General features: G+C 40.2%; 2 protein-coding genes and 1 long non-coding RNA gene across 4 annotated transcripts; 1 reads left to right on the forward strand and 2 right to left on the reverse strand.

Annotated features, from left to right (window-relative positions):
* The first annotated feature begins 361 nt into the window (after positions 1-361).
* Positions 362-3,465, forward strand: LOC145430038 (uncharacterized). Of its 2 annotated transcripts, none has more exons than XM_080304316.1 (13): positions 362-516; positions 668-721; positions 826-852; positions 1,053-1,103; positions 1,196-1,231; positions 1,315-1,335; positions 1,421-1,456; positions 1,567-1,605; positions 1,728-1,760; positions 1,853-1,867; positions 2,063-2,101; positions 2,195-2,227; positions 3,087-3,465. In XM_080304316.1, exons 1-13 carry the CDS (start codon positions 462-464, stop codon positions 3,098-3,100), a joined length of 453 nt encoding a protein of 150 aa, XP_080160442.1. In that variant the 5' UTR covers positions 362-461; the 3' UTR covers positions 3,101-3,465. The 2 variants fall into 2 exon arrangements, with proteins under 2 accessions (XP_080160442.1, XP_080160443.1); XM_080304317.1 differs by having other exon boundaries at positions 1,570-1,605.
* A 2,216-nt stretch (positions 3,466-5,681) lies between these two features.
* Positions 5,682-16,809, reverse strand: slc20a1b (solute carrier family 20 member 1b). Its single transcript, XM_026173982.2, has 11 exons — positions 16,506-16,809; positions 14,764-15,479; positions 14,421-14,561; positions 13,726-13,811; positions 13,348-13,444; positions 9,976-10,095; positions 8,491-8,748; positions 7,734-8,361; positions 7,454-7,639; positions 7,244-7,328; positions 5,682-7,058 (listed from the first exon to the last, which is right to left on the reverse strand). The coding sequence occupies exons 2-11, from the start codon at positions 15,104-15,106 to the stop codon at positions 6,903-6,905; spliced, it is 2,100 nt and encodes a 699-aa protein (XP_026029767.2). The 5' UTR covers positions 15,107-15,479; positions 16,506-16,809; the 3' UTR covers positions 5,682-6,902.
* Positions 16,810-17,237: 428 nt separating this feature from the next.
* On the reverse strand, positions 17,238-19,635 carry LOC145430039 (uncharacterized). The gene is made up of 3 exons (XR_013910414.1): positions 19,516-19,635; positions 18,854-18,953; positions 17,238-17,609 (listed from the first exon to the last, which is right to left on the reverse strand). It is a non-coding gene; the product is annotated as an uncharacterized LOC145430039 (long non-coding RNA).
* Between the last annotated feature and the right edge of the window lie 5,288 nt (positions 19,636-24,923).

Genomic DNA, 24,923 nt, shown 5'->3' on the forward strand with positions numbered 1-24,923 from the left:
TCAGTTTGCATTGTAATCATGAGATTGGGATCGCTTTGATCTGTGTGAGATTAATTGAGGGATTGTCTTGCCGGGCTACATTGTGACCCATCATTTGTAAGCCAAGTATTCTCGATGAAATCATTTCCATTTGTGAAAAGGGAAACGAACATTGTTGTCAGTTCGGATACACGGAGTCCCTATATTTTTCCCCCTCGAACATCCCAAATAAAGGTCCGTGTGACTGAAGGGCCAACAATGGGTGGCATTGACGGACGGAATAAGGATACGTCTGTGCTAAGATGTGCCACCCAGCTGTCCCCTCAGGTAGGGAGGGACAATGGTACCAGAGCCGCCTGTCCAAGCGCAACATGTGATGGCACTGAAGATATAAAAGACTGCAAAGTGGCAACAACCCCATATACGATATTTGGAGTGACAAGCCCCCCTAAAAATCTTTCACAACCAGAGCAAAAAACAAGATGAGATTTCCAGTGCCGCTGTTTGTTTTCCTTGCTGTGGCAGCATTTCACACGGGTAAGAGGAATAAAGCGTTAAGATGCAGTTTTGTGTTATCATGTTTTTCTTAGATTTCATACTTGTATGTGTGAGTGTGGCTCTTCAGAAACCTTAAGTTGCTGATGTTTATTAAGAGAGCAGATATATGAAATGTTGTGATGGCTTCTAGTGCTCTCAGCATCTCTGGAGTCTGCAGAGAAAGAAGAAAAAGCTGCAAAGTATGGTGAGGGATTCATAATAAGAATAAGAATAATGATAATGATAACCAGTAAAGATGATGTTGGTAGCAGATGCATTGCTGCAAACCTTTCTTGTCTTTTCATGCAGATGGGCTAGCTGAGCTGCAGAAAATAGGTACAGTATCCATAGAGCACCTCTGTGTTCACAGTTGACACTTGGTCATTAAAAGTGGCTTAAAAGTAATTAAGATCATGTAGTATGTTCCACAAAATAACCCAGACTGGCTTGCCCTTGTCTTAGTTAACTGTTAATACGTTTCTGTGTGATGTTTCTCGGCTCTTACTTTTGTAATTTTGATCACTTCATGTCTTAAGATCAGATGGAGTTTGAGGCTGCTCAGAAAAACCAGGAAGCTCACATGAATGGTAAGTTTAATACAAAAAGTTGGCGTTGATGAATAAATGAGGAAAGATTTATTCCCACTGTGATTACTCATTTTTCGCCTTTTCCCATCAAGCTACTGAAGATCAGAGTGGAGATTCCCGCTACCTCGGTGAGGGCAGACTAAAAATATTTAACTTAAACCTTTTAATGAGTGATCCAGTTCCAGGTGGTAATGCTGTCTTTCATTCTCAGAGGCCGCTCAGGATCACTCTGGTAAGCTCCAGTTAATTACACGACGAACACCTGAACTGACCGCTAAGTTAAACGCCTTCATCACCTGTTAACATGTTTCCATCAGTGGAGGAGCGCGTGGACTCTCAGGATGCCAACGCAGGTGTGTAAAAAAAAACCCCCCAAAAAAACAACAAAAAGCACATCAAGCAGGTGATTCTTCTTTACCTGAAGGGTCAACAAGCAGTACTTAACTGTGAAATCCTCCTCCAGCAGAAGGTGGTGGAAATTCTGATGCTGCAGGTCAAGGAGGTAAGAGAGGATTTACAGTTCAATCGTGAGCCTGCGGGTGGCAGCAAAGCAGAGGGCAGACCTCCAGCTCAAAGCACACTGACATGCAACACATAATTCAATCCCTGTCCCCTTTCACACAGAGGCAGAGTCTGAGTCCTCTGAGGACGCAGATGGTGAGTCTGTGACATTTTTTTTTTTTAGGCAGTGTAATTTAAGCTCCTGTCCTTACACTAGTGTTAAAGTCTGCTTTTATTAATGTTGACAGGGCCACAAAGGCAGGGTAAGTGTTGTAAATCTTTATTACACCACAACAGTTTGCACAAATACACTTTGAGCCTGGAGCTAATGAGTAGCTTGTGACTTTTCCACAAAGCCAAGACAATTTGTGTGCTTTTAGTGTCTTTTTAAAATGTATTTAAAGCTTGTTTAGAGGTAAATAAAAACAGGAAGTGTTTTTATTTGAATATTTTCCTAGAACACCATGAGGTTGTAACTGAGGCTGTGACCAGTTTGGGTAAGATCAAAATCAAAAGACTGAAAATTTGTTTGAATTAAACACCCCGACTGCCTTCAGTCAACCTCCAATCCTGCTTTTTCTCCTCTGTAGATGAAAACACTCAGGATTCAACCAAGGAGCAAGGTAACAGTGTGTAAAATGTTCCACAGATGCATTAATGAATCACACAAAACAGTGAAAGTATCCTGAGCTGTTTAATGTTTATCATGCAGTAAATTGAGCCTTACTCAAAGACTATGATCAACTTTTTTTTTTCTTCTTTTGATTCAAAAGTACCTGCTGAGGCAAGATGTGGTAAACTGCCTGTGTGCAACTTTAAATTTAAATTGCAGGTTGTGCAATAGAGTGGCGAGTGCAAAAACAAAGCCAGACAGAGCCAGTCTCAGCTGGATTTAAACAGTGTCACATAAAAAAAAACCCCCAACCCTCCATAGATGTTTGTGTAACAACAGTTAAAAATGCCTCAAGTGCAATTACAAGTTTACAGCCTGGCAGTTTGGGGAAACTCTTTTTTTAACAGTTTACAAAGTGTCTGAAGAGGTATGTGAGTCACAACAGAGACGGGTTTACTGCTCGACCTCAAAAATAAGATGCTAGGATTGTTTGTTTGAACAGAGTCCTCCTTGTATGTGATAAATCTGGGACAAGAATCCGGGCCACTCGGAGACGTCTGTCCCCAGACATCTGCTTATTGTACTTGATTTATACTTGTGGATATTTTAGGACCAAGGATGCATTGTCCCTGTCCTGAAAGTGTGCTAAAAGGACTGTTTTAAAATTGATCCAGTTATTTAGGTGTAAGGTTCTCTAATAAGGGTGATCTCTCCAGCCACTGGTCTGAAAAGACTGAGTGTAGTAGAGGGGAGAGCAGGCCTCATGATTGGTATCCTCATGTCGAGAGGCCTGGAAAACTACTAAATTGCAGTGTTTGCAGTGTAAAGCTGGCGTAAAGGAATCTCTTCTGTCTGTTCCTGTGTCGCAGATGCACTGGAGTGAGAGGGCACAGCAGCACGTGGATACCAGCACTGGCTCATCATGCAGTGTGCAAACTACCCCGAGCTTACAGTAAATTTAAAAAAAAAAAGAAAAAGGGACCCATCCTACCTGTCTGTATAACCTGTCCGTCTCCTTGTTTCCTGTTTTGCAGCACAAAGTGCCTTTCAAGATTGCAGCTCAGAAGATGCTGCGTCATTTTACCTTCAGGCTGAAATTTGACTCCTTAATCAACACAGTGTACTTAACATGTGTCAGAATTCAGAGAGCCAAGCACATAATAAAAGGACACATTGTATGTGATCATAAATAAAGAACAATGTACAAGAGTAGCTGCGGATAAATAAATATAACCTTTTAAAATGAAATGGGTGTTGCCTTGTAGCTTTTCAGTATTTAGATTCAGTTTTTGTTTTTTCCAAGTTCAGTGAGAATAAGGACTACAGCTCACGCCAAAATGTCCTGTGACTTGATGTGTGAGTGATAAAATTAAGAATACATGCAGCAATCTGATTATCACTGAGGCGAAGGAGGACTGGATCATCCAGATGGTCCAGGGCCCGTATCCCTAAAGATTCTGAGAATCCTCTCAGAGAGCTCCTAACTTAACCTAAAAATTCCTTGCCAGGAGTTTTAGCTTAGAAGTGATTCCAGAACATTTTCAGTGAACTCTGAGCAAGGAATGGATGGAAAATCCTATCTTAGTGAGGAGGTGTGGTTGACCCCGTTGCTAGGTATGAGTCATCATTTCAAAAGCCGTGATTGGTTGATCCTACAAGTTTGATGGAAATGAGCTTTTGGTGATAATGAGCAAAGGATGTACCCTCAAATCAATAAACATATTATACACTCTAATCTTATGCTGACTGTAATTGTAAATAATATTTCACATTCAAGAAAATATCTGGAAAATGAATAGTAAGCTGTAGGGGTTATAGCCATTAGAATCTAAAATATGTGAAAACTTAAACTCATTACACCCTGTTCAAATAATGATTCGTGTCTTATTTGCTCATATTAATATCCTAGCTGGCATATTTTGTACTTTCACTCCCATATGGACCCCGTTGAAAACGAGATGGCCTATCTCAAGAGGCTGTCCTTAATGAAGTAGAAATCACAACGTTACAAGTCCAGTGTGGTCTTAACGAGGGTAACATGGCTCAGCTTTTAGCAATGTCTGTGATTGCAGACCCAAGTCATCACTGCTGCATTGTTGCATTTTCCCGGTTGCCAAATACCTCGGGGTTGTGATTACTTTCGTCTCCGGTGTAATAGCGTTGTGGCGTCGAGTTGGTGAAGTAATTGCATCTCTAAGGAGATCCACCACAAACATGATTCCTGCACGATCCAATCTGTAGCATCTCAATAATTCCCTGTCATCCAGTGTTTGCAGGACATCTCTCCTGCCTCTTCTGTTGGCCATTTTGTGCAGCTGCTTAGGGGAACTCCTAAGCCACTAAAAGTCCTCTTCCCTGCTCTTAGCAGATCTCGCCTTAGGAGCCCTTTTAAGCGCTAGGAATCTTGAGGAATAGCTTTTATATTAACTGGGATTGTCGTGTCACTTTTAGGGGAAATTCTAAGAAAACGTCATGACTCTGAGAATTTTCTTAGAATTTGGCCGCTAGGAGCCACTTTTTGCACAAAGATTCTTTAGGGATACGGGCCCAGGCCCTTACATTTTTGGGGTTGAACATGGTCATTTTACTGTAGGCCTCCCAACAGCTTATCAAGGTAAAAGAGAACATCTGGAATTAGAAATGCTGTTAATGTTGTTCGAAATGTGTTTGAAAACAAGACATGAAACAGGTGATTGATAGAGTTAAAGGTACTACAGGCCCATACTGAAGGCCTTATGATGTGAGGAAGTGCAAAATGTGATATAAAGTGACACGAGTAGAAAAATTAGTTTTAAAAAAAGTATGTGCAAAAGAGAATTCTAGAATGCCAACGGCATTAATAAACAACATGCACACTATCAATTTAAGAGGTGTGCTCACCTGTCACAGGACAGCTGTTGGACAGGTTTCTGTTTATTTTGTGCAGAGACTGGCAGGAATGATTTCCTCAAGCATTATCTACAGAAGTGGGGTTGGATAAGAAGAATGAACCCTGCTGCCTCTGTAGTGCAGAATGGAGCAGGTGCAATGGGTTGTCTATGACAGACTGCAGTTTGTTCAAACCTTCTGTCCCTCAGCGACTCAAACGCCCCCAGATTCTGGCCAACTTTTCGATTAGTTTGTTGATCCTACTAGCATCTCTGGCAGCAAAGTAAATGACTGCCATTACCAGTCTGGTATATCTCTGACATCTTGCTGCATGCACCGGAAGCACCTAATCTCAGAAAATAGGGAGCAGATATTTGTTTTGTTACCAATTGTCAAAATACTGTTAAAAATCAGTTGGAGGGGGGTATATTTTAAGGTGTTGAAGGCCTTCCAGAGATGTTCACAAGAGGGGAAATTTATTAAAAATAAAATAATCTGTACAGATATCAGTAGCTGTATACTGTGTTTGTATTGATACACATTGCAGTAATGTCCCCTTCATTGTAGATCATCAACAAAGACAAGTTCAACAAGTATTCTGTTTTTCAATTTTTATTTCCATTTTTCCTTCCACAAATGTGGAGTAGTACACCTTGATATGCCTTAAAAACAAAAACTCTTTGGTACCTAATGGAAAATAAAACAATTAAGGCAGCTACAGCATCTAGGTTGTGAAATGCATTCATTACTGCAGTCAATCACACACTGGGCACACAATAAACTTCCCGTTTTCAGGTTCCTGATCCTCATCATGTATCATCCAGAGGAAGGGCAGGAAAACCTAGTTGCCCAGGCAAACTGAATATGTGTAATAATATGTATCTTAATGTGGACTACAAAAACAAGGCTGAAGCCGACCTAGAGCGCTTAAACCATTAGGGACGATTCAAACAAGTTTTAACAGACTTAAGGTAATGTTTGGGAACACGTTGTTGCACTAGCTGATGTTCAGAAATGACATTTCTCAACAGATCTGTTATTTCCACACTGATCAAGAACAGAAAGTCCCAACCTGGAGACGCAGAGCAATAAGTCACCAACTACCAATTTGGGTTGTGCCATTTCTTACTAGTGTGATGGCTTATGACAATTACGTAGTATTCCTCATAATGTTCAGCTGTAGTCATCCAGCACGGTAGAAAAACATACTCAAACAGGTGAAAAACATTTATCTCTTAACAACAAAAAGGGTCCTAATTTGTCAGCTGAAAGAAAACCGGCTGTAAACTCTACTCTAAAACAGCGAAACACTTTCACCCAAATACTGCCTTCTTATTTTTCTTGAATCAGTCTCCAGCATGTGTGAAGACTCGAGTGTTACATCTGTAATAGGCTAATACTGCATTTTCAGTTGTTCATTCCTGCCTAATGTATAAAATAAAATGGCTGTACATAATAATCATACATAACCGCAAAGTAAAAAGAACATGAATTATTACAAACAGTTGATTTAAGATTAACTCTTTACAGAATGATGAGATATGAAAAAGAAAGCCAAAAGAAATGAAAAAGGTCGTAACTACAAGTTATGTGACCCAAATGGAACAGATAGCAATTTATAGTCTGAAAATGATGCAGCCAAGAACCACAGGCACATGTCACCGAACCCTTTCTAACCTTTTTTTTTTCCTTTTTCTTATAAAGTTGTTGGCCAGAGGTAAGCGATATATTTTGGCCTTCAAACTTCACTCCTTTCTCTCCGGGTGCACGTCGGAGCGTTTTTTTCTCCTCCCCCTGCTTGGGGTGCAGCTGAATGCTCACAGGATGACGTGGACGAAGATAGCCATGATAGCAGCACTGATCAGACCAGAGATGGGAACCGTCACAAACCACGCCATGAAGATGTTCCTGAACAGACGCCAGTCTACTGCCTTCTTTGAGCGCAGCCAACCTACTGCCACCACAGAGCCCACCTATTTCAGATAAATAACAGTCAAATGATCGTTGTGCATGCATATGCCTGACATTTTATTGAGGAGAAACTTGCTCCACATGTGGAACTTCTACTAGACTGTTTACTCAAGCCTCCCTTTTATGAAACAGTCTCTTCCGTCATCTCTCGTTTGAGTTCCCAGACCACAGTGTTTGACCAGCTTACCTTGCAGTGGGTGGTGGAGACAGGCAGGCCAATGTTAGAAGCAACCACGACAGTCAAGGCTGAGGCCAGTTCGATGCTAAAACCACTGCAGGAGGAGAAAGAAAAAAACTCATGTGGATGTGTCTGAGCAGCTCTAATGTAAGGAGCAGTAATGTCTGGGGAGGATGTGGTTCTGGGTGGAAACAACTTATGAACTGTCTGAGTCTTTACCTTGAGGGGGTGATGGGGGTGAGGTCTTTCCCCATTGTCTGAATCACCCGGCGACCCCATACCCAGAGTCCAGCGCAGATACCCACGCCACCATACAGCAGTAACCAAATGGGTGTATGTGCATTTGAGAACACGCTGCTTGTTTCGTAAACCAACCACAGAGCTACCAAAGGTCCAATGGCATTACTGCAGAGTGGAGAAATTTTTTTTGTTGTTATTAACAATCTGGCAAAGAAACAGGTCACCACACACTTGTCTGATATGATATCATTAACCATACCTAACATCATTTCCTCCATGGGCAAAGGATCCAAAGCAAGCAGTAAGAATTTGAAGGAACTGGAACAAGACTGAGACTTCTGGTTTGTCTTTTTCAGGCCTTTCATCATCCAGGGAACTCTGGCTGCTACCTGTATCCTTGATCTCCATGTCTAGCCTCACATCACCCTCTACCAGACCTTCAGGAGTTGTGTGCTCTGCCACAGCATTGCAGTAGCTGGTGTAGCTATCCATACGCAGTCGCTTTCTCTCCTGACTGCCTGATCCTGGAGCCTTATTGCCATCCTCACAAGCACGGAAGTCCCCTTCTTTATGCTTGTCATGCATGCCAATGATGGTCATGGTGTAGGCGGTGTAGCTATTGTTGCGCCGGATAGGTCTGTCGCCTCCTTCTCCCATGCAGTCGCTCATTTTGGCCAGGTGGAGCTTGTGCAGTAGGTCTTTGTAGAGGGCTGAGTCTGTGTGGACTGTGTGGTACTGGCTATAACCGTTACTTGGTGGCTGTGGAGGTCTGTTGTTGAACTGAACATGATTTTTGAATTGAACCTGATTTTGAGCATTTGTGGAGGCACCGTTGCTTTGGGCTTGGTTAAAATGGACCTGACTGTTTGATTGAACCTGTGCAGGGGCTGCAGAAAAAAAGAAATGTCATAAAATCATCTGCAAGTTAATCATAAAATTATTATGAAATATCTATAGCAACTGTCATTTTAAGATGACAAAGATTTTTAAAACATATTGTATTTTGGCATATTTACCATCGTTTGAATTGCTGTAGTCTGTGTCATCAGAATCTCCGATGTCAAAGGCCACCCTGTGTTCCTTATTACTGTCGGCTTCATCTGAATCTCCGATGTCAAAGGCCACCCTGCGCTCCTCAGGGCCAGGAAGAGGGTCAGCAGAGTTGTAACTGGCAGCTGGTGTGGTAGATGCCTGCTTCAGGATTGGACAGTGGGCTTCTTTAAGCTCCTTCTTTTCCATCAGAGGGCTTTCAGTGGGACTGGACTTGATATCTCCTATTAGGGCAAGAGTTGGATTGAGAATTATTTGGATCGCATCCAAACATATACTTAGCATAGCAGAGACATCCTAACCCAGCATCTGTTTTTCCTTCAACTTCAGCTGTAGGGAGTCCAAGTGTTGCATAACCTTAAAGTCAGAAAACCCTTTGTACTGTAAATATAAAGATCTGTGTCCAAGGGTGGACTCCGGTGTTCACAGGATCAGATTAACAGGATTACAAAGGACATATTCATATTACCACTATTATCTTGTTTTAAGAGAGACAATAAACTAAATGTCCGAGGCTCACATGACATTTTTTGTAGCTTTAAAGTGAACTAGATACTCAGTGCCATTATTTTTTGTTCAATGTGTGTCCTGGTGAGATTGCATCATCCAAACTGGTCATGGCTGGATCTGAAGCAATAGGTCCCCCTCAAACACACCTCCCAATGCCACTGCCAATGCCACGTCAACACAAAGTCAGTGCGGGCTTATTTTTAGTTGAGGTGGTAAAGACCAATTAGTGAATCCTTATGACCCAATTAGTCAGCCTGTCTACTGAATCAAGGCAGTTTATGCCTTGTCAGATAAACCTGCTGCTCCAAGAGAGAAGTGACGAATAAAGGATCTGTCAAACACTTTTTTTTTTTTTTTTTTTAAAGAGAGCAAACCCCCTCTTCAAAAAAAGTTATTACTCATTTTAGGAGACACATTTTTCCCCAAATATGTCATTAACGAACCATTTAGAGCTCTATTAAGTAATAAAAGGCAATATTTGTGAACCTAAGTCATAGGTTGCATCAGACACAGCTTTTCTGTAATCAACCCGAAAAGATAACTTATGCCAGGAGAGACTAAACCTATGAGTCATTGAAGAGAAGAACTGCATTGTAGATAACAGAGTGAGCCAAAAATACATTCATGGAGGTTAAAACGAATGGTTATGTCTTAACACCAAATCACACTATTCGGATGCAAATGCATCAGAGTTTACTCTGGTTTTTAATTCTATAATCCTGGATTAAAGCAAAGACAATATTTTCACATCATTTTCATTAGAGCGAATCCATTGTGAAAAATATATCCCTGAACTTCATTTGCTGGATTAATATAATCCCACACTCGATAGGCGGAGTTGCAGTGCAACGCTCCAGTCATGATTTGTCCAATGGCTTAAGTAAGGAAACTGAGTCACATGGAGTTGAACAGTGAGTCAGATTGGCAAAAATGGGACTTACGTTCAATCTTCTTCTTTAGGCGAGGGCAGACAATAAACCAAACCACAATGGAGGTCAGCAGACCACAGGCCAATGAGATGAGCAGGATGCCCCACCAAGGTATCATGTCAAATCCCAGCACTGGAGGATCGCCAAGTGCCACGCAGATATAAACAAAAGCAAATAAGAGAAAGGCATATTTAAAAAAACAAAACAACTAGGCAGCAGGAGCTACCTTTTCTAGCAGACCATACAAAGTAATACACCAACATTAAAATATAATATAGGACAGCAGTTTTATAAATATGTAAAAATATAAGCCCCTCTAGAAAAGGTCCTATGAGGGCAATGAAGTTTCATTTTCATTCATTAATGGCACTTATGTTTGAAAGTACTCAAGTACTCTGCAACAACTTCAGTGACTGCATAGCTTCATTGTGCCACGTAGTCAAAAATGGAAAGCATGTGTACCCCCAGACATGAACAGTTATGCACCACCAATGTCACCAAGACCCCAAAGTGCCCAGCTAACAATTACACAGAAACAATGAGTTCCTCAAAAGGAGACATAACTTGGGTAGCATAAAAGAAAAGCAAAAAGAAGGGGGGGGGCTTGTACTAGGGCACTTTACCGTAAAAAAAATGAAGGCACCCTCTTGCCAACACTGCAGCAAACCTGGTGCAGCACAAAGATGTAGCGCAATGCATGCTGGCAGAAAGTTACCATTTACATTTCCCTGGAGAAGCAGTTATCCATGTCATACACAAAGTCAGCAGTTTCATGGGGACAAAAACAAATTGTGGATAAAAATAAATAAAAAATAAAAATCTACCACCTTGTTTGAATGTCTGGACATGACCTTGGCCATAAACGCCACACTTCCACTAAGATATGGATTGTTTAGGAAGTGTAAGAGAAGAAAAGGAAATGAGGGCCATGGGGATGTGATAAGTGTCTCAGTTACTGTGTTTGTTTGAGGGCACAGTCCACACAGTGCACTGAGTCACGCTGCAGCATGAGACTGCGGAGCACCTAACTCATGTTTATTTAGTTACGCAATGGAAGCTCACTCCCTTTGGGACAGGAGAGGCATAAGGAAAAAGTGGACGGTGACTCTTAACAGTTAAGTCTTGTCTACGACTGAGTACACTGACTCACTACTAGAGACATCCAAACACACGTGGTACTGCCATGCATTATTAAACAGGAACTCATCTGATATCAAACAGGATTTTAAAACTACAGAATAAAGAGGGAAATTATCCACCCGGATGGTAATTATTATTTATTTTTTGTGAAGGAAAAAAGTAGTATAGATTAAAAAGCTGGGCTGCATTTTGTAGTCTGATTAACACTCTTACAGAAAGAAGTGACTTTATACCACAAGCATGCAGTGGGATGACTGAAACTGGACAGTAAATGAAATTTAACCACAGCTGTGTTCCAAAACACTTGCAGAAACCTATATTCCATGGCCCGCATTACACAACAACGTTTGTTTTTTCCCCCCCCCTCCCAGTACTGTACATGTAGTACACCACCAACCTCAATTACAATGACAGTTAAAGGTGGAGTTTGAGTCACTTGGCAAGAACCCTTTTGGTTATCTGTCCTTAGGGCACTAAGGACTAATGACATTTGTAACTCCTCATAATGAATTAAAATCTGTTACACAAGAGTTGACTATAGCAATCGCTTAAAAGTTGTTTCAGGATCATGGCTCAGGTTGAAACAAGTCATCCGTGCTGTGATGCCAATTGTTTAGTGCCCCCATGGTAACTAAATCCAGTGACTGTTTTTCAGTGGGTTATCGAGGCAGAAAATTTGTGCCCTGCTACAAAAAATGGAAGTTTATCAATTGAGGCTGGTATGAGGGGTCCAGATATCCTGTCACTCTGACACTTTAAATACATAATAAAAAAAAAAGCCACGGTCCTGTTTAGACTTGTGTATAGAGCAGGTGCGAACAATTGAGTGATGTGCAGCAACGAGGACAAAATTTAGGGCAGATTCAGCAAACGTCATAAACAGGGAATTGCGTTCAGCATCTGTGCTCTGAAGGCTTAACAGTACTTTACCTGAACTTCATTTGTCTTCATGACTGAATGGCATGAAGTTGGCTTTTAGGGTGCGTCTCCCTTTTACAATGTATAGGGCTGCAATGCAGTGACAGCAGCTGAATGATTTATGAAGGAATGAAGTCACACTGAGCCTCATCTGTACAGGACAGTCAGCTGACCCTTAAATTCTCTGGCCCAAATGCGGACTTGAGGTCTCTGGCACTGGTGTTTATATTGAGCATAGGAATGTGCTGTGGGGTGTCTGGCATCCAACTTCACCACTAAGCTAGCATAAAGATCAGGGAATGTCACAGGAAACCAAACACACTGGACTCAGTTAGCTGAGATACTGTTGCTGCATTAAGGTGCATTCATCAGCAATAATGCACTGCTGTCGTCCTGGGTGCCAGAGCAGTATAGTAACCAAAGCCAAGCCTAGACTATAGGTCTGAAAACCTAAATGTTTTTCTTTGTTTGTTTTTTTTAATTATAAATGCAGTGATGAATTTGTGTTACTGGGCCAATGACAAACAACTGAGGAGAGTAGAGTAAAACCTAGTCTACTTTACTTTTACAATGAGCCAAAGTTTGTATTATGACCTCTGTCTTTGTGTACAACATGTGAGTATATGAATGCTAGTTTGTCTTGTGAATATATTTAAAAATAAAATTGCAGATGGCAATTTCACGTGTGGTGAACTTGATATGACTGTACTGTTGTGCCTGACTAACCAGGGATTTACTGTCTATGTGGGAAGTGCAAGTGCTCTCTTCTTAGTGTGCTGATGTGCATTCACACATCAGCTCACCAGATCTGGTCAAACTCTGGCCTGTAGCCGTCATTTAAATGGCCCAGGCCAGCTAAGATCTGGAACTGTTAGGCCCTGCAGAGAGAAGAAAACAAAAGGAGCGAAAATGGCTCATTTAATAAAGAGTTTCTGGTAAACCAAAAACCAGCAAATATTAAGAGCATTGCCACACAGATTCAGAGCAATAATACAACTACTAGCAGCAGACAACTTTGACAGCACACTCTTTACTTCTCTTTTCCTCCTGCATGCCTGAAGTGATGTCAGGAGTTAAATGAAATCTTATTTCCATCTCCCTGTTGTGCTCCACTCTAAAACTTCATGCCAGCTATGACCCACATAGAACCACAAAGCAAGAGAGCTTCAAAAAAACATGTTAAAATAAACACGGCTTCTGTGAAAATGGTAAACAGTCTGGTTCAGGCTGGAATATGTGTGGGCATCCGGCTGTCTGAGGGAGCAGCTTATTTTAAGCTGTGGCTGTGGGCAGGCATGCAGAGCAAAATGAAACAATGATACTCACCCGGAGCACCAGTGAACATGATGGAGAACAAGTTGATTGCCATTGTTATCGCATAGAAGACAGGCAGGGCCTTCAAGCCATTGGGTACTGGGTCTTCCTACAGGAAGAAAATAGAATGTTCAGAAATCCAAGTTGCCTCATCTTGCTGTCAGGTTACATTTCAAGGCACAACAAGCACAGTGGAAATCTGAACCATGTGTTCCTATAAGGAACTGCTTCAAAGCACGGTAGCTTATTTCCTGCCATGTAATAAACATTTTCCCAATTGCATTTTGGGGGTGGACCAGTACAGTGTTGAAACAGCCTTAAACCACAACTTCACTCTTCTAATGTTACATTAACCGAGCATATCCACAATTTTGATAAAAGGAGACTTACTTTCTGTAAAATGAACCTGCGCACAAAATAGAAGACAACGGCTGACATTATTCCAGACAACAGGGGACTCAGGAACCAGGAAGCAACTGCACAAATAAATAAATAGATAAATAAATAAATCCAAACACAAATGGGAGCATTACAAAGCAGTGGAAAAGTAATGAGAGAATTTGTCAAAGAACAGTAGAAAAAAAAAAAAACTAAATTCATTTAACTCCTACTATACAGCTTATTTTTAATAAAGAATGTGTTTATTTAAATAGAGTTACATGAGCATGATTCATAGAAACTAAAAACTAAAGGGAGAAGAAAGAAAGAAAGACACCCACCCCACAGGCAACAAACTGAACTCTAGAACAACCCTTTAAAACTGCCTATTGTTCTCCAAGTCATCATACGACCTTATCAAATAACACTCCTTATTTGTACTGCCTCCTCCCAAAGTCCAACACAAAGTGGTGGAAATCACTATTGATTTGTACAATGAATGCTTCCCATGTCTGAATGTGGATTTAGCTGAAATGCTGGACCTGCCATTCATGAACATACTTGATTACTGACCTGGATTTGGGATGGTATTATCACACTGTAAGAGTCTTCACACACCGCCATTAATAAAATATACTTTAAATGCCTGTGATGAAATTCAGCTAACCATTAAAGGGAATTTCTATGTCAGTTGACTGGTTACATACCAATACGTAGGAGTTCAAGCCACCTGACGCCCTGCTGCCCTTTGGCAACCAGCGAGAAGCCGATAGTAGCACCAACAATGCAATGTGTTCCAGAGATGGGGAGCTTAAGGAAGGAAGCAGCCAGCTGCCACACAGCAGAACCTAACCAGAATACATTCATGACATCAGTTGCATGGTGTCATAATTTCAGCTTTTATACAGTCAAGACAGGTACCAAAAATATTCTACAACCAGATTCACCACTACTCCAATGCATTTTCACATCTTTAATTTCTACAAGCAATGCTCTGTCCACATTGACCGACAGTTCAAATTACATGAAAGATAAGCTGCAGATACTCACCAACCATTGCGCTGATAGATCCAGCCATCAAGACATGTTCAGAGCCGTTGTACATGCCCACATCAATGATTCCCTTGCGAATAGTTTCACTCACTTTGGCCCCAAGAAGCACAGACCCCAGAGTCTCAAACACTGTTGCTAGAATACATGCCTGACGCAAAGTGACCACTCCAGAGCCCACGGCTGTACCAAATGAGTTAGCAACATCATTGGCACCGACAGAAAAGGCTAAGACGAAGGCAATGATAAAGCCAACAACCAGCAACCACACATACTCAGTCAGAGGTGTATAGGTTACCATGGCAGTGGTCAGCACTATTGCAGTTGCAGTTGTTGAAAACATTTTTTGTAAGTTTTAAAGGAACTGATTCACAATCTTAAAGGAATAAATGCCAGACAAAATAGGGTTTTATATAAATCTGTTTCTAAACAGCAGCTAGTAAAATAAAGAGGTAAACAGAGGTAAATAAATAATTAGCTTTATTTTTAGGCCCACCTGTCTTAACAGAATTTGTGGGATTCAGCAGTGCAAACTTGTAATGGGTTTATCTGGATCTAACCAGAAAACAATTAAAGTAAACTAGAGGTACAGTGAAAAACTATTGCTATCCTAAAATTTTGGTGGATCTGTTATTGTCCTTTGGGTGCCGAGAGATTAAGCAGAAAGAAAAGACAGCCATTGTGCCACTGTGACTGCAGATGAGCAAGGGTACATCCTGAAAAGACAACACACACACACAAAAAAAAACAAGACATCCTTCACTAACGTGAAAACACAGGCAACAAAGCTTTTACATAAGGAATAAACCTTTACATCACGAATAAGATATACGAGTAGAAAACCGGCAGTAACTGTGGACCGGAAGAAGGACCTCTGGTTGCTGCCCTTCCTTAAAACGGAGGCCATTTTTAGTAAATGGCGCATGAAAGACCGCAACTATATTACACCAATGTCCTTTATTTTGAGTCAGGATAGTCGCATTTAAAATGTTAATTGCTGTACGGTGGATGATTAAGCGATCATGATGGGAAGCTCGAGATACATCGAGCCGTTTTATGTGGGAGACATTTTAACTTTCCCTACTCGCACACGTGTCGTCATTCATTCACGCAACACGAGCGCCGTCTGTTCCTACAGCTTCACGCTCTGCGCTACAGAAGTGGCTGGCCCAATCTTAAAAAACAAAAAACATTTGGACCGATCTCAAATTTGGCGTTTTAATCCACCATAATAGTGGCTGCGTCCATAAACAGCGTTTTACTAGTGTCTGACGTGTTTATTTTCCGTAACAGGGGGACGCAACCGGATATGACTCAATTTAGGGAACACAACTCAATGCGGCACCGGTTCGTTGTGTCGCGTGTGTCGACCCGGTTTAAAGGTCTATAAAAAGTGCAAACCAGATATAATTCTTGCTGCCTATATTCGCTTAGGATTAACATTAAGAATAGCAATTACATCGGCGTTATACACTGATACAAATTTAACATTGTATGGGCTAACTGACTCCCACACATAACAGTCTTAATCAATTCAAAGTCAAGTAAAGTATTTAATCCATATTAAATGTATTTTTTTCTAACGAGTAAATACGCTAGCCACCATCTGGATCGAATGTATAATACAATGGCTGGGGTTAGCATCAGCGCGCACTTTGACGTACGCCTTAATTACAAAATTCGTAAAATGAACGACTGAGCTTTTCATTAAAAAGGTATAAAATGTTAAATATAAAACTTACCACACACTGCAGTTATCAGTCCCGTAGAGTAGTGCTCACTAGCCGTTAAGCTAATTAGCGCGCGCACACAGACGTTAAGACAGCGCGGGCGGGATAAAGAAAAACTTAAACGGATTATGAAATGTAACCCGTTCAAAAAATCTGCCCTTAAAATTTTTTTTAAATAACGCGACTAAAGAAAAATGATAATTGCGACAAAGTGAGTCAATATGGAGAGAAGAAAACCGCCTTATGGAATCGAGAAACTTCTCAGTTTAAATGAATGCCTGACAGACTCCAGAGGAACTCGCTTATACCGGCGAACAGAGCTGGGGGTGGCATCTGTTGTACAAGCCCCACCCGCCAACTGGGCGGGAGTAACTTCCTGTTTTCACGTGAAGGGTGCGTGGTCGTGCTTGCTCGAGTGTGCCCACTGGGAGCGTCTCCCCTCATTGTAAAATCTTATTTAATAAATTTGCAGTTCGCGCCATTGTCTTACTGTCTGGTGAGCTGACTACCGACAAACACATAAAAAAAAAAACTGTTAGATTCCGTCACAAAAAATGTTGCACATTTAGATGCTCACATATAGCATACATAGACACAAACCATAATCGTCTATTTCAGAGAAGCTGTCACCTGGAAACAGTGCATGAAAACAGTCAGTGTTTACGTTAACCGCATAACAGAAGACCTGCCGCTCATTGAAGTGCATTGTCCGGAAATAACAACATTCACAGTCAACAAAAGTAGTTTTCTCTGGTCGCTCTTCTTTTATTATGTTTATCAAGAGAGACGTGATATCCTGGACAGAAGTTGTTTTCAAAAAGCATGACAAAACACATTGTGCGCTGAGATGCGATAGGTTTATAGTAATATAGGCAAATAATCTATAGCCTACTAGTATGACAACGAGTAGGGATTGGATTACACACGTTACAGTAAACAATGTAGTAAATAGCGTAATTTTATAAAATATACATTATTGCATTATTTTATTAAACGATGGCCTTGTTAACGTCGTTATTGTCTCTGGCTCTGTGACGTCACTTCTTTGAGGCGCATGGAAATTTTCGACGACTCCAGTAATTATGATTGCTGTCGGTGAGCTTGAAGGCAGCATTACTGCAAGGTATAGGAGAGGCGACGTCAAAACACAAGTTTCAAGAATTCCTACCATAACCTCTAACGACATAATTTGCGCCTTCTCTAACTCCCACCTCAGCCCAGAAAGCCTTGTTTACTCCCAGAGGCTGCAGACACAGAAATGTGACCTGACCGTGGCCGTATAGAGGAACTGCCAATGTCAGAATATTTAGAGTTTGTTTAATTGCTTCAACTCAAGGAAATCAATATGGTATAAAAACCAGATTAAAAATTGCTCACCCTGAGGTTATAGTTAAACTTCTGTGGTCTAAACCACTATTAGTACTGACAAGTAATTATAACCCCACCCTCTTTGGCAGGACTTGGGGAGAACAATTTTCAAAAATTATTATGATAACACAGGGTTAGGGTTAGATTTTCAGGCTACTTTCTGTTCACTGCTCAAAACTCAGAGTCACAGAGGAGCACCCGATGGGATAAAATAACCACTTTTATTTGACTACATATGCAAATTGTAGCAAGTCTGATATCTAAAGCAGCATAGAAACAAATGGTTGTGTTGAATTCTTCTTTTTTTGTCTTAGAGATAAGTTAAGCTAAACAACAGGTTCTGAAAAAAACAAAACACTTAGCCTGGCCTTTTGATAACACTGAACTCCACTGCTTTCATGAGCAACAAGCACATGACCTTAAAGAAGTGAGCGAGCTGAGCCTAAAAAAAGAGACCTGCTGTATTAGTACAGTCGTTTATCACCCTTGTTTATTGCTTGCAAAGGTCTTAGGCTACATAGAATAACTGAATGAAAATCTAATGAATGGCAGGTAATTCAGATTAACCTGTACTGAAACCTTACACTCTGCTTGGTTAAACAGCGCCATCTGGAGTACATTATTATATATAAATAACCCCGGGCCCGTATATTTACAAGGCTTCCTTGTAGCAAGAGTAGCTCCCAGTGATCAAATTCTTAGAAATGTTTTCACCTTTAAGTTAGAACTGTTACAAAGCACATGAGCCCATAGCTCCTCAGCAGAAAACTTGTTAGGCGAGGGGAAGAAGACCTTTAAGAGTATTAAAACCTTTAGAAAAAATACAGTCGTAAAACCCATTGACATGCAGGTTAATTAATTATTTTAAGTTTGACAGGGAACACCATCAGTGTGATGCACAAAAAAGCCAAACAAAAAACCAAACAATCTGAATGGACATGCTACAAGCTTGCAAGAAAGAGTCTGCTGTAAAGATAGAAGGCAGGCCTCACCATTTATACAGTGTCTTATGGCAACTGGAGGAATTTCTGCATTTACTGAAGCATCACACATTTTGATCATGCAGAAGAGTCATCTGTGGGCTTCAGTAACCTACAAAGAGGAGGGAGAAACAAAGGATGAATAACAGTGAGCTAATTAACAGTGCGCTTAGTGTTACTGATAAAAGCTGAATATTTTCCCTGTTAATTTCAAAGACACAAATATTAGCAGTAAATATAACTATCGACAAATTAAATCAAACAAGAAACAGCACATTTAGGCCTGTTTTTCCAAACATTTCATCAGCCTGCGGATGTTTTTAAAATAATTTACACATTATTTATAACAATACCATATCTAAACCGTAAATTAATGAAATCTACTATTATCGGCTTCTGGTTGTTTCAGAACCAAAGACTTATTGTTCCTGCCCTAAAACTATGGTCAAATCTGTATTTCAAAACTAATCTATTAATATTTATGGTTTGTGTTTGTGAAAGCATCAATAGACAGGTCAAATTCAATAGAGGAAATTCTTCAGGCTCTGATGTAAAGAAAGAACCAACCAGCATTAGTAAATTCTGACCCTTTAGGGGATAAAGTCTCACATGTTGTTTTTATCACTACCTGTACCCATGCAAATCATATATAACCTTAGAGACATGACACGTACCTAGAACTGTCGGGATTTGAAGCTTGTAGTGGCAATACTTCTATCTTCCCAAGAATTGCAGATGCAATGAAGTGATAAAACAAACTAAACATGGAAACCACTATCATTTCGCCGTGAACCACACCTTAAAACAGGGACAACCTGTCTGTACTACCTGTGTGTCTCTTTGTTTTGTAATAACATTTCTAAAAAATATATGCTTTTAAGTAGGTTAATGCGATCTAGATCACCACCACTTGGGGAGCGATAAAAAGAAAAGATAAAAAGGAACATAACACAGTTTACAAACACAATATTATATCTTATTTTATTACCAAAGACCTATTTGCTGAAAATGTTGCATATCTCAGCATGCTGCACCTGGCAGGGCGGAGGCTTGCTGTGGTGGGGTTGCTGCTGTGGAATTTATGTAGGAGCTGCATATTTACGTCTGCTATGTTGTCTTCTCTTGGTGGGTGTGGTCCTAGATGTTGGGCCGCGTGATGCAAACTTGGAGTCCTTCTGCAGGACGGGTGCCTGGTCCCCGCACCCAGCCCTCTGGGATGGGGTGGTCTGTTGTGGACTGGTGGTGCTGGTGCCCACTGTGGCTTGGTCTTCACTGTCAGTTGTAGTCACTTGGGTTTTCTAGGCTCATGTGGATTCCTAATACCTCCCTGGGTTGTGAATTTGGATTCTGGTGATTCAGGTGACCGATGGGAGTGGGGGTGTGCTCACAACATAAATCACCACACTCCTTGTTATTGTTTTTGCTTGTTTCTTTATCCTTGCTTGAGCGTTTTGATCCTGGGTTTCATTGTCGTGTATTTGGCTCTCTTTGAATGGAAATGAATATAAGAATAGTAACAATAGGATACCGGGGAAGATAATGCGCACGTTCACAAGGAAAGAAGGGCCAATTTTAAATTCAATAAAGGGTGCTTTCACCCCTGTTATAAAGAGAGAAATTCAACCAGCATTACCACCTGTACCCAAGTATGTAATACAGATCTTTAGAGACATGATAGTGGAGCTTTGAAGCATACTTCTGTCTTTCCCAGAATCAAAGATGTACTGGAGTGATAAAACAAAACATGGAAACTAGCACCATTGTGCAGTGAGCCACACCTTAAAACAGGGACAAGCTGTCTGTATTGCCTGCGTGTGTCCTTTGGTTTCCTAACCTTTGTACTCAGAAAAGATTTCACAACTACTTACGAGTAATGCTATTCAGATAACCACACAGGCAGTGGCTTTTGATTTGCTGAAACTTATAACAACAATGTGCCAAAGATGAGGATGTTAACAAAGTGTTTGCATAAAATGTTGATCTATTTGCCAGTCTTTCACAGAGTGGATAACTCTTTGGATCTGGAGAAAGACTCAACATCACCTCTTTCTATGCCCAGTCATCCTGAAAGTGCTACTGATGTGTTGCAAATTTTAATAGGTATGCAGTACTGTGCAAAAGTTTAACTTTACCCCACATTTACCTCACAAGACATTCATAGAGTTTTTAAAGTGGTCTTTAGTAGAGATGGACCGATCCGATATTACGTATCGGTATCGGTCCGATACTGACATAAATTACTGTATCGGATATCGGAGAGAAATAAAAAAATGTAATCCGATCCATTAAATATCAAAAAAGCACCTCACAAAACTTGCGACACGGCGTAACTCGGCTCATAACCGCAGCACGTCGGAGCAGTGTGCTCACGTGATAGAGCAGCTGTGTGTATTTGTAGCCTCACTACCAAACCAGCATTTCATCTCCGAGGAAGTTATCCCAGAGAGAAGTAAAGCACGTGTGTAAGTTCATCTCTGAATGTTTGTAAAGCATTCCCACGGTCAGCTTAACAACCAATATATGGAGCGACTGCCTCTTCTTGCTGCTACTTCAATCGTGAAACTGATTAATGATCAGCTGTTCGGCTTTTCTGTCGCGAGTCCGTCTCTCTTCTTTGTTTTTGGCCCACTTTGCGCCAGAAAGAGGAAACCAGCAGTTGAACAACAGCAGCACGTTTAAGCTTGATAAGCTGTTGTTAGAATTTATTTAATATTACTTTCTACACCAGGATCTTTTTCTACGTAGCTGACAGCTGGTAACTGTGCAGGGGCGGATCTAGCAAAGTTTAGCCAGGGGGGCCGATAGGGCATGAACAGGGAAAAGGGGGCACAAAGACATACTTTTCTTTCTTATTCTTATTTAAAATGTCTAGCTTTTAATAAATAATTATCCGAATATTACACCCAAAGTTTTAATCTGATGTAAAATATATAGAAGTCCATTACTGTGTATAGTAACTGTTAAGTCTAATATACCCTAGTAAGCTATAGTACTTTTTCCTTTGGGAAGATACCATCTGTGCAGTCTGCAGTTCTGTTGAAGAAAGATGTTGAATCTATTTAATTATTCTTGAAAAATAATTTATTTCTGTGCATTTTTTTCCACACTGCATCAAATTAAAGTTGATTACGTCGATTAAGCATCATGAGGTGGAGGTTGGGGGGTGGTTCCCTATTTTTTTTTATTTTTTTTTTTGCTGGGAGTTTGCAACCCTATTAGTTAGGTTGCTTAATATTTCTGCTAAGCGCTCTTTAAAATACCAGAATAGGGAGGATGGAGCAGGTTTAAGTTTATTAGATTGATCAGTGTTGCTGAACTGTGAAATATTTTGGGTGCAGTGTATTTTTTACATACAGGTATAACAGAATAGCTTTAGTGTTGTTGTTTATTTAAACTTGAGTATGAACTTATACAAAATGCAGCAAGATATTAAAAAACAGTTTTATTGATTAAAAAACACACTATATCGGATTCATATTGGTATCGGCAGATATCCAAATTTATGATATCGGTATCGGTATCGGACATAAAAAAGTGGTATCGTGCCATCTCTAGTCTTTGGGTCACCAGGTTTTCTGAAGGTCTTTCAACCTTTCTTCTTTGCATATGGTTTGGCATGACTGTTGTGTTTTTTAAGCAAATTAACAATAATCTATGAACCATTCAAGGATTTAAAAAAGCACCTAAATCAAGGGATAAGCCAGTGCTGTTTCTACACATACCAGACAACCTAGCAAAGAGCCAATTTAAAAGACTGAGCTCCAACAGGGAGATCAGTTTGAGAACAGAAAAAAAACCACTTCAGTACATAGCACATGAATCATCACATCTCACAACATAGAAGACATAGCTTCGAAAGTGTTTGGAGGGGGTGGGGGTGTGAGTGCAGGTCTGTGTCAGTGTACATGCGTATGTGTGCGTGTGTTCCATGTTCAACTGAGAGAAAGTGTCTCTTCACCCGGTTAAGCAAAAGTCAACAATCTTCGATCAACGCGGATGGCCTTGAAGGATTTTCAGTGTTTTCTTTATTAATTTATACATTACACATTAAATACATTTCCAAGTTAGGATTTTGCTATTAGACTTTAGGTTGCTCATATTGGTTTGCTAGTTTTTAAAAGCTTTAGCTTGGATAATGCTAATGGAATAGGGATCCTGGACCAACACTATTATGATGATGTAGGAACAACATAACCACTTCCACATGTTTTGTGTTATGAATTTAAATATTAGTCTTCTACATAAAGCAGTAAGAAAAATAATTGTGTGATTATGAGATTTTTTTAATTTTTATTTTGTGGAGCACGAGGTTCTTCAAAAACATCTTGGCTGGTCTTATGATACTAAAGCCTCTGGGCAGCTTTCATGATTGTGATGAAAAGAGCATGCAGGGCCTTAATAATGTATTTGAACAGTTTAGCAGTGATGATTTAGATCTGTCATTTTATAAGCTAAAGGATGTTTTCGAGTTTATTAAGATGTTATTCAAAAATGCAGCATATATAAACTCAAAATTGATAGAGTCTACTGTTATCTTCTTCTATTGCCTTGCTTGAATATTTTAGGACCAGGCATGCCTTTTCCCTGGGCTAAAAATGCACTGAAAGGGTTGTTTTCAAGTTGATCCAGTTTTTTAGGGCTAAGGCTGTTGATGCACTGATAAATGTGATATTTAACTGTGTAAAAAAAACAAACCCAAAAAGTTAAATTCAGCACAGGAATCTCTTTATGCACTTGTACTTGTAGTAAACTCTGATCTTTTACGGGATAGAGAAGGCCTTGCTTTGTTCTTTCATGCACCAGTGCAGTCACCTTTTGTCTCAGTACCCAAATCGATCATAAAAACCTGAACATAATTCATATCAGGGATTGTGGAGGTTTCATACTTAAAGCTAGTAACAGGAATTCTTCTGTGTTTAGTGTCACAGATGAAAGGAGGTGATAAACTACAAATGAATACCAGCATCATCAGTCAGCATGTAAATAATAAAGGGACCATGCTTGCATAACCTCCTTTAGATTCTTGTTTTCACAATCTGTTCAGACCATGTGGTTCAAAAGTTTCACTTTCACAATTTCATTGTTTGGTAGTGTTAATGTTAAGAGCTGAATGAACACATAAAACAGCCAGTATATGACAAAATTAGCAATAAACATAAGAAGTAAATGAACTTTGGATCATTAAATTGGTTGGAGTGAAGAATGAAGTGTGCAACTCATCCTGTCTTTCTTCCTTTATTAGTTCTGTTTTCTTTTTAAATGTGATTATTTTATGGCACCACTAACACCACTGTGCTCCTGGTCAGCACATCCAAACTTGGACATTCCAAAATAAAAGTCTTCTGTTGTTGGATCTTTGTTTTGTTAGTGCACCTGACGGCATCATTGCAGCAATATGGGAGAAATAATTTCAAAACTCAGAAAATGTTCATCGTTTCCTCCATTAGCCAAAGGCTGCAGACACAAAAATGTCAGAACTGTCAGTGTCAGAATATTTAGAGTTTGTTTATTGCTTTGACTCAAGGGAGTCAGAATGAGTTCAGAATGACTGTTTCTGGTTACAGTTAATTTGTGAGGTCTAAATCACCATCAGTAATGATAAGTAACCCTAACCCATTACGATTAGCAATACTTGGGAGTACATATTTCATTTGTATGAATTAAAAAAAAACAAAAAAAAAAATGCTTGGACACTGCTTGCATAATTGAAAGGTTTATGACTGTGCTTCCACACAAACGCAAAGCAGAAGCTGAAGCACCGTCAACTATGTTTCCAAACCGACTTCCCTCCAAGCCAAATACTAGAAAATATGATGAAGCAAATCTTCCCTTTGGCTTCACCTGCAAAAGTGGCAAGGTAGGTATCCCCGGCAGAATTAGCTTCCCCTGGCCTGTCCAAATCACAAACAAACAGTATCCAACTTTCTTGATTTTAGTTTACAAACACTTCTTCTAATGACTAAATACTCCTGACATTTTGAAGATGTTAGCTCTTTATACAGTAAAGTTACAGTGGGATACAAATAACATCAGGCTGATCCTGCCACAATTTGTTCCCCCTGTCCAAATCACGGACAAACAG

The sequence above is a fragment of the Astatotilapia calliptera genome, chromosome 7, assembly GCF_964374335.1.
Source record: "Astatotilapia calliptera chromosome 7, fAstCal68.1, whole genome shotgun sequence".
Classification (NCBI taxonomy): domain Eukaryota; kingdom Metazoa; phylum Chordata; class Actinopteri; order Cichliformes; family Cichlidae; genus Astatotilapia; species Astatotilapia calliptera.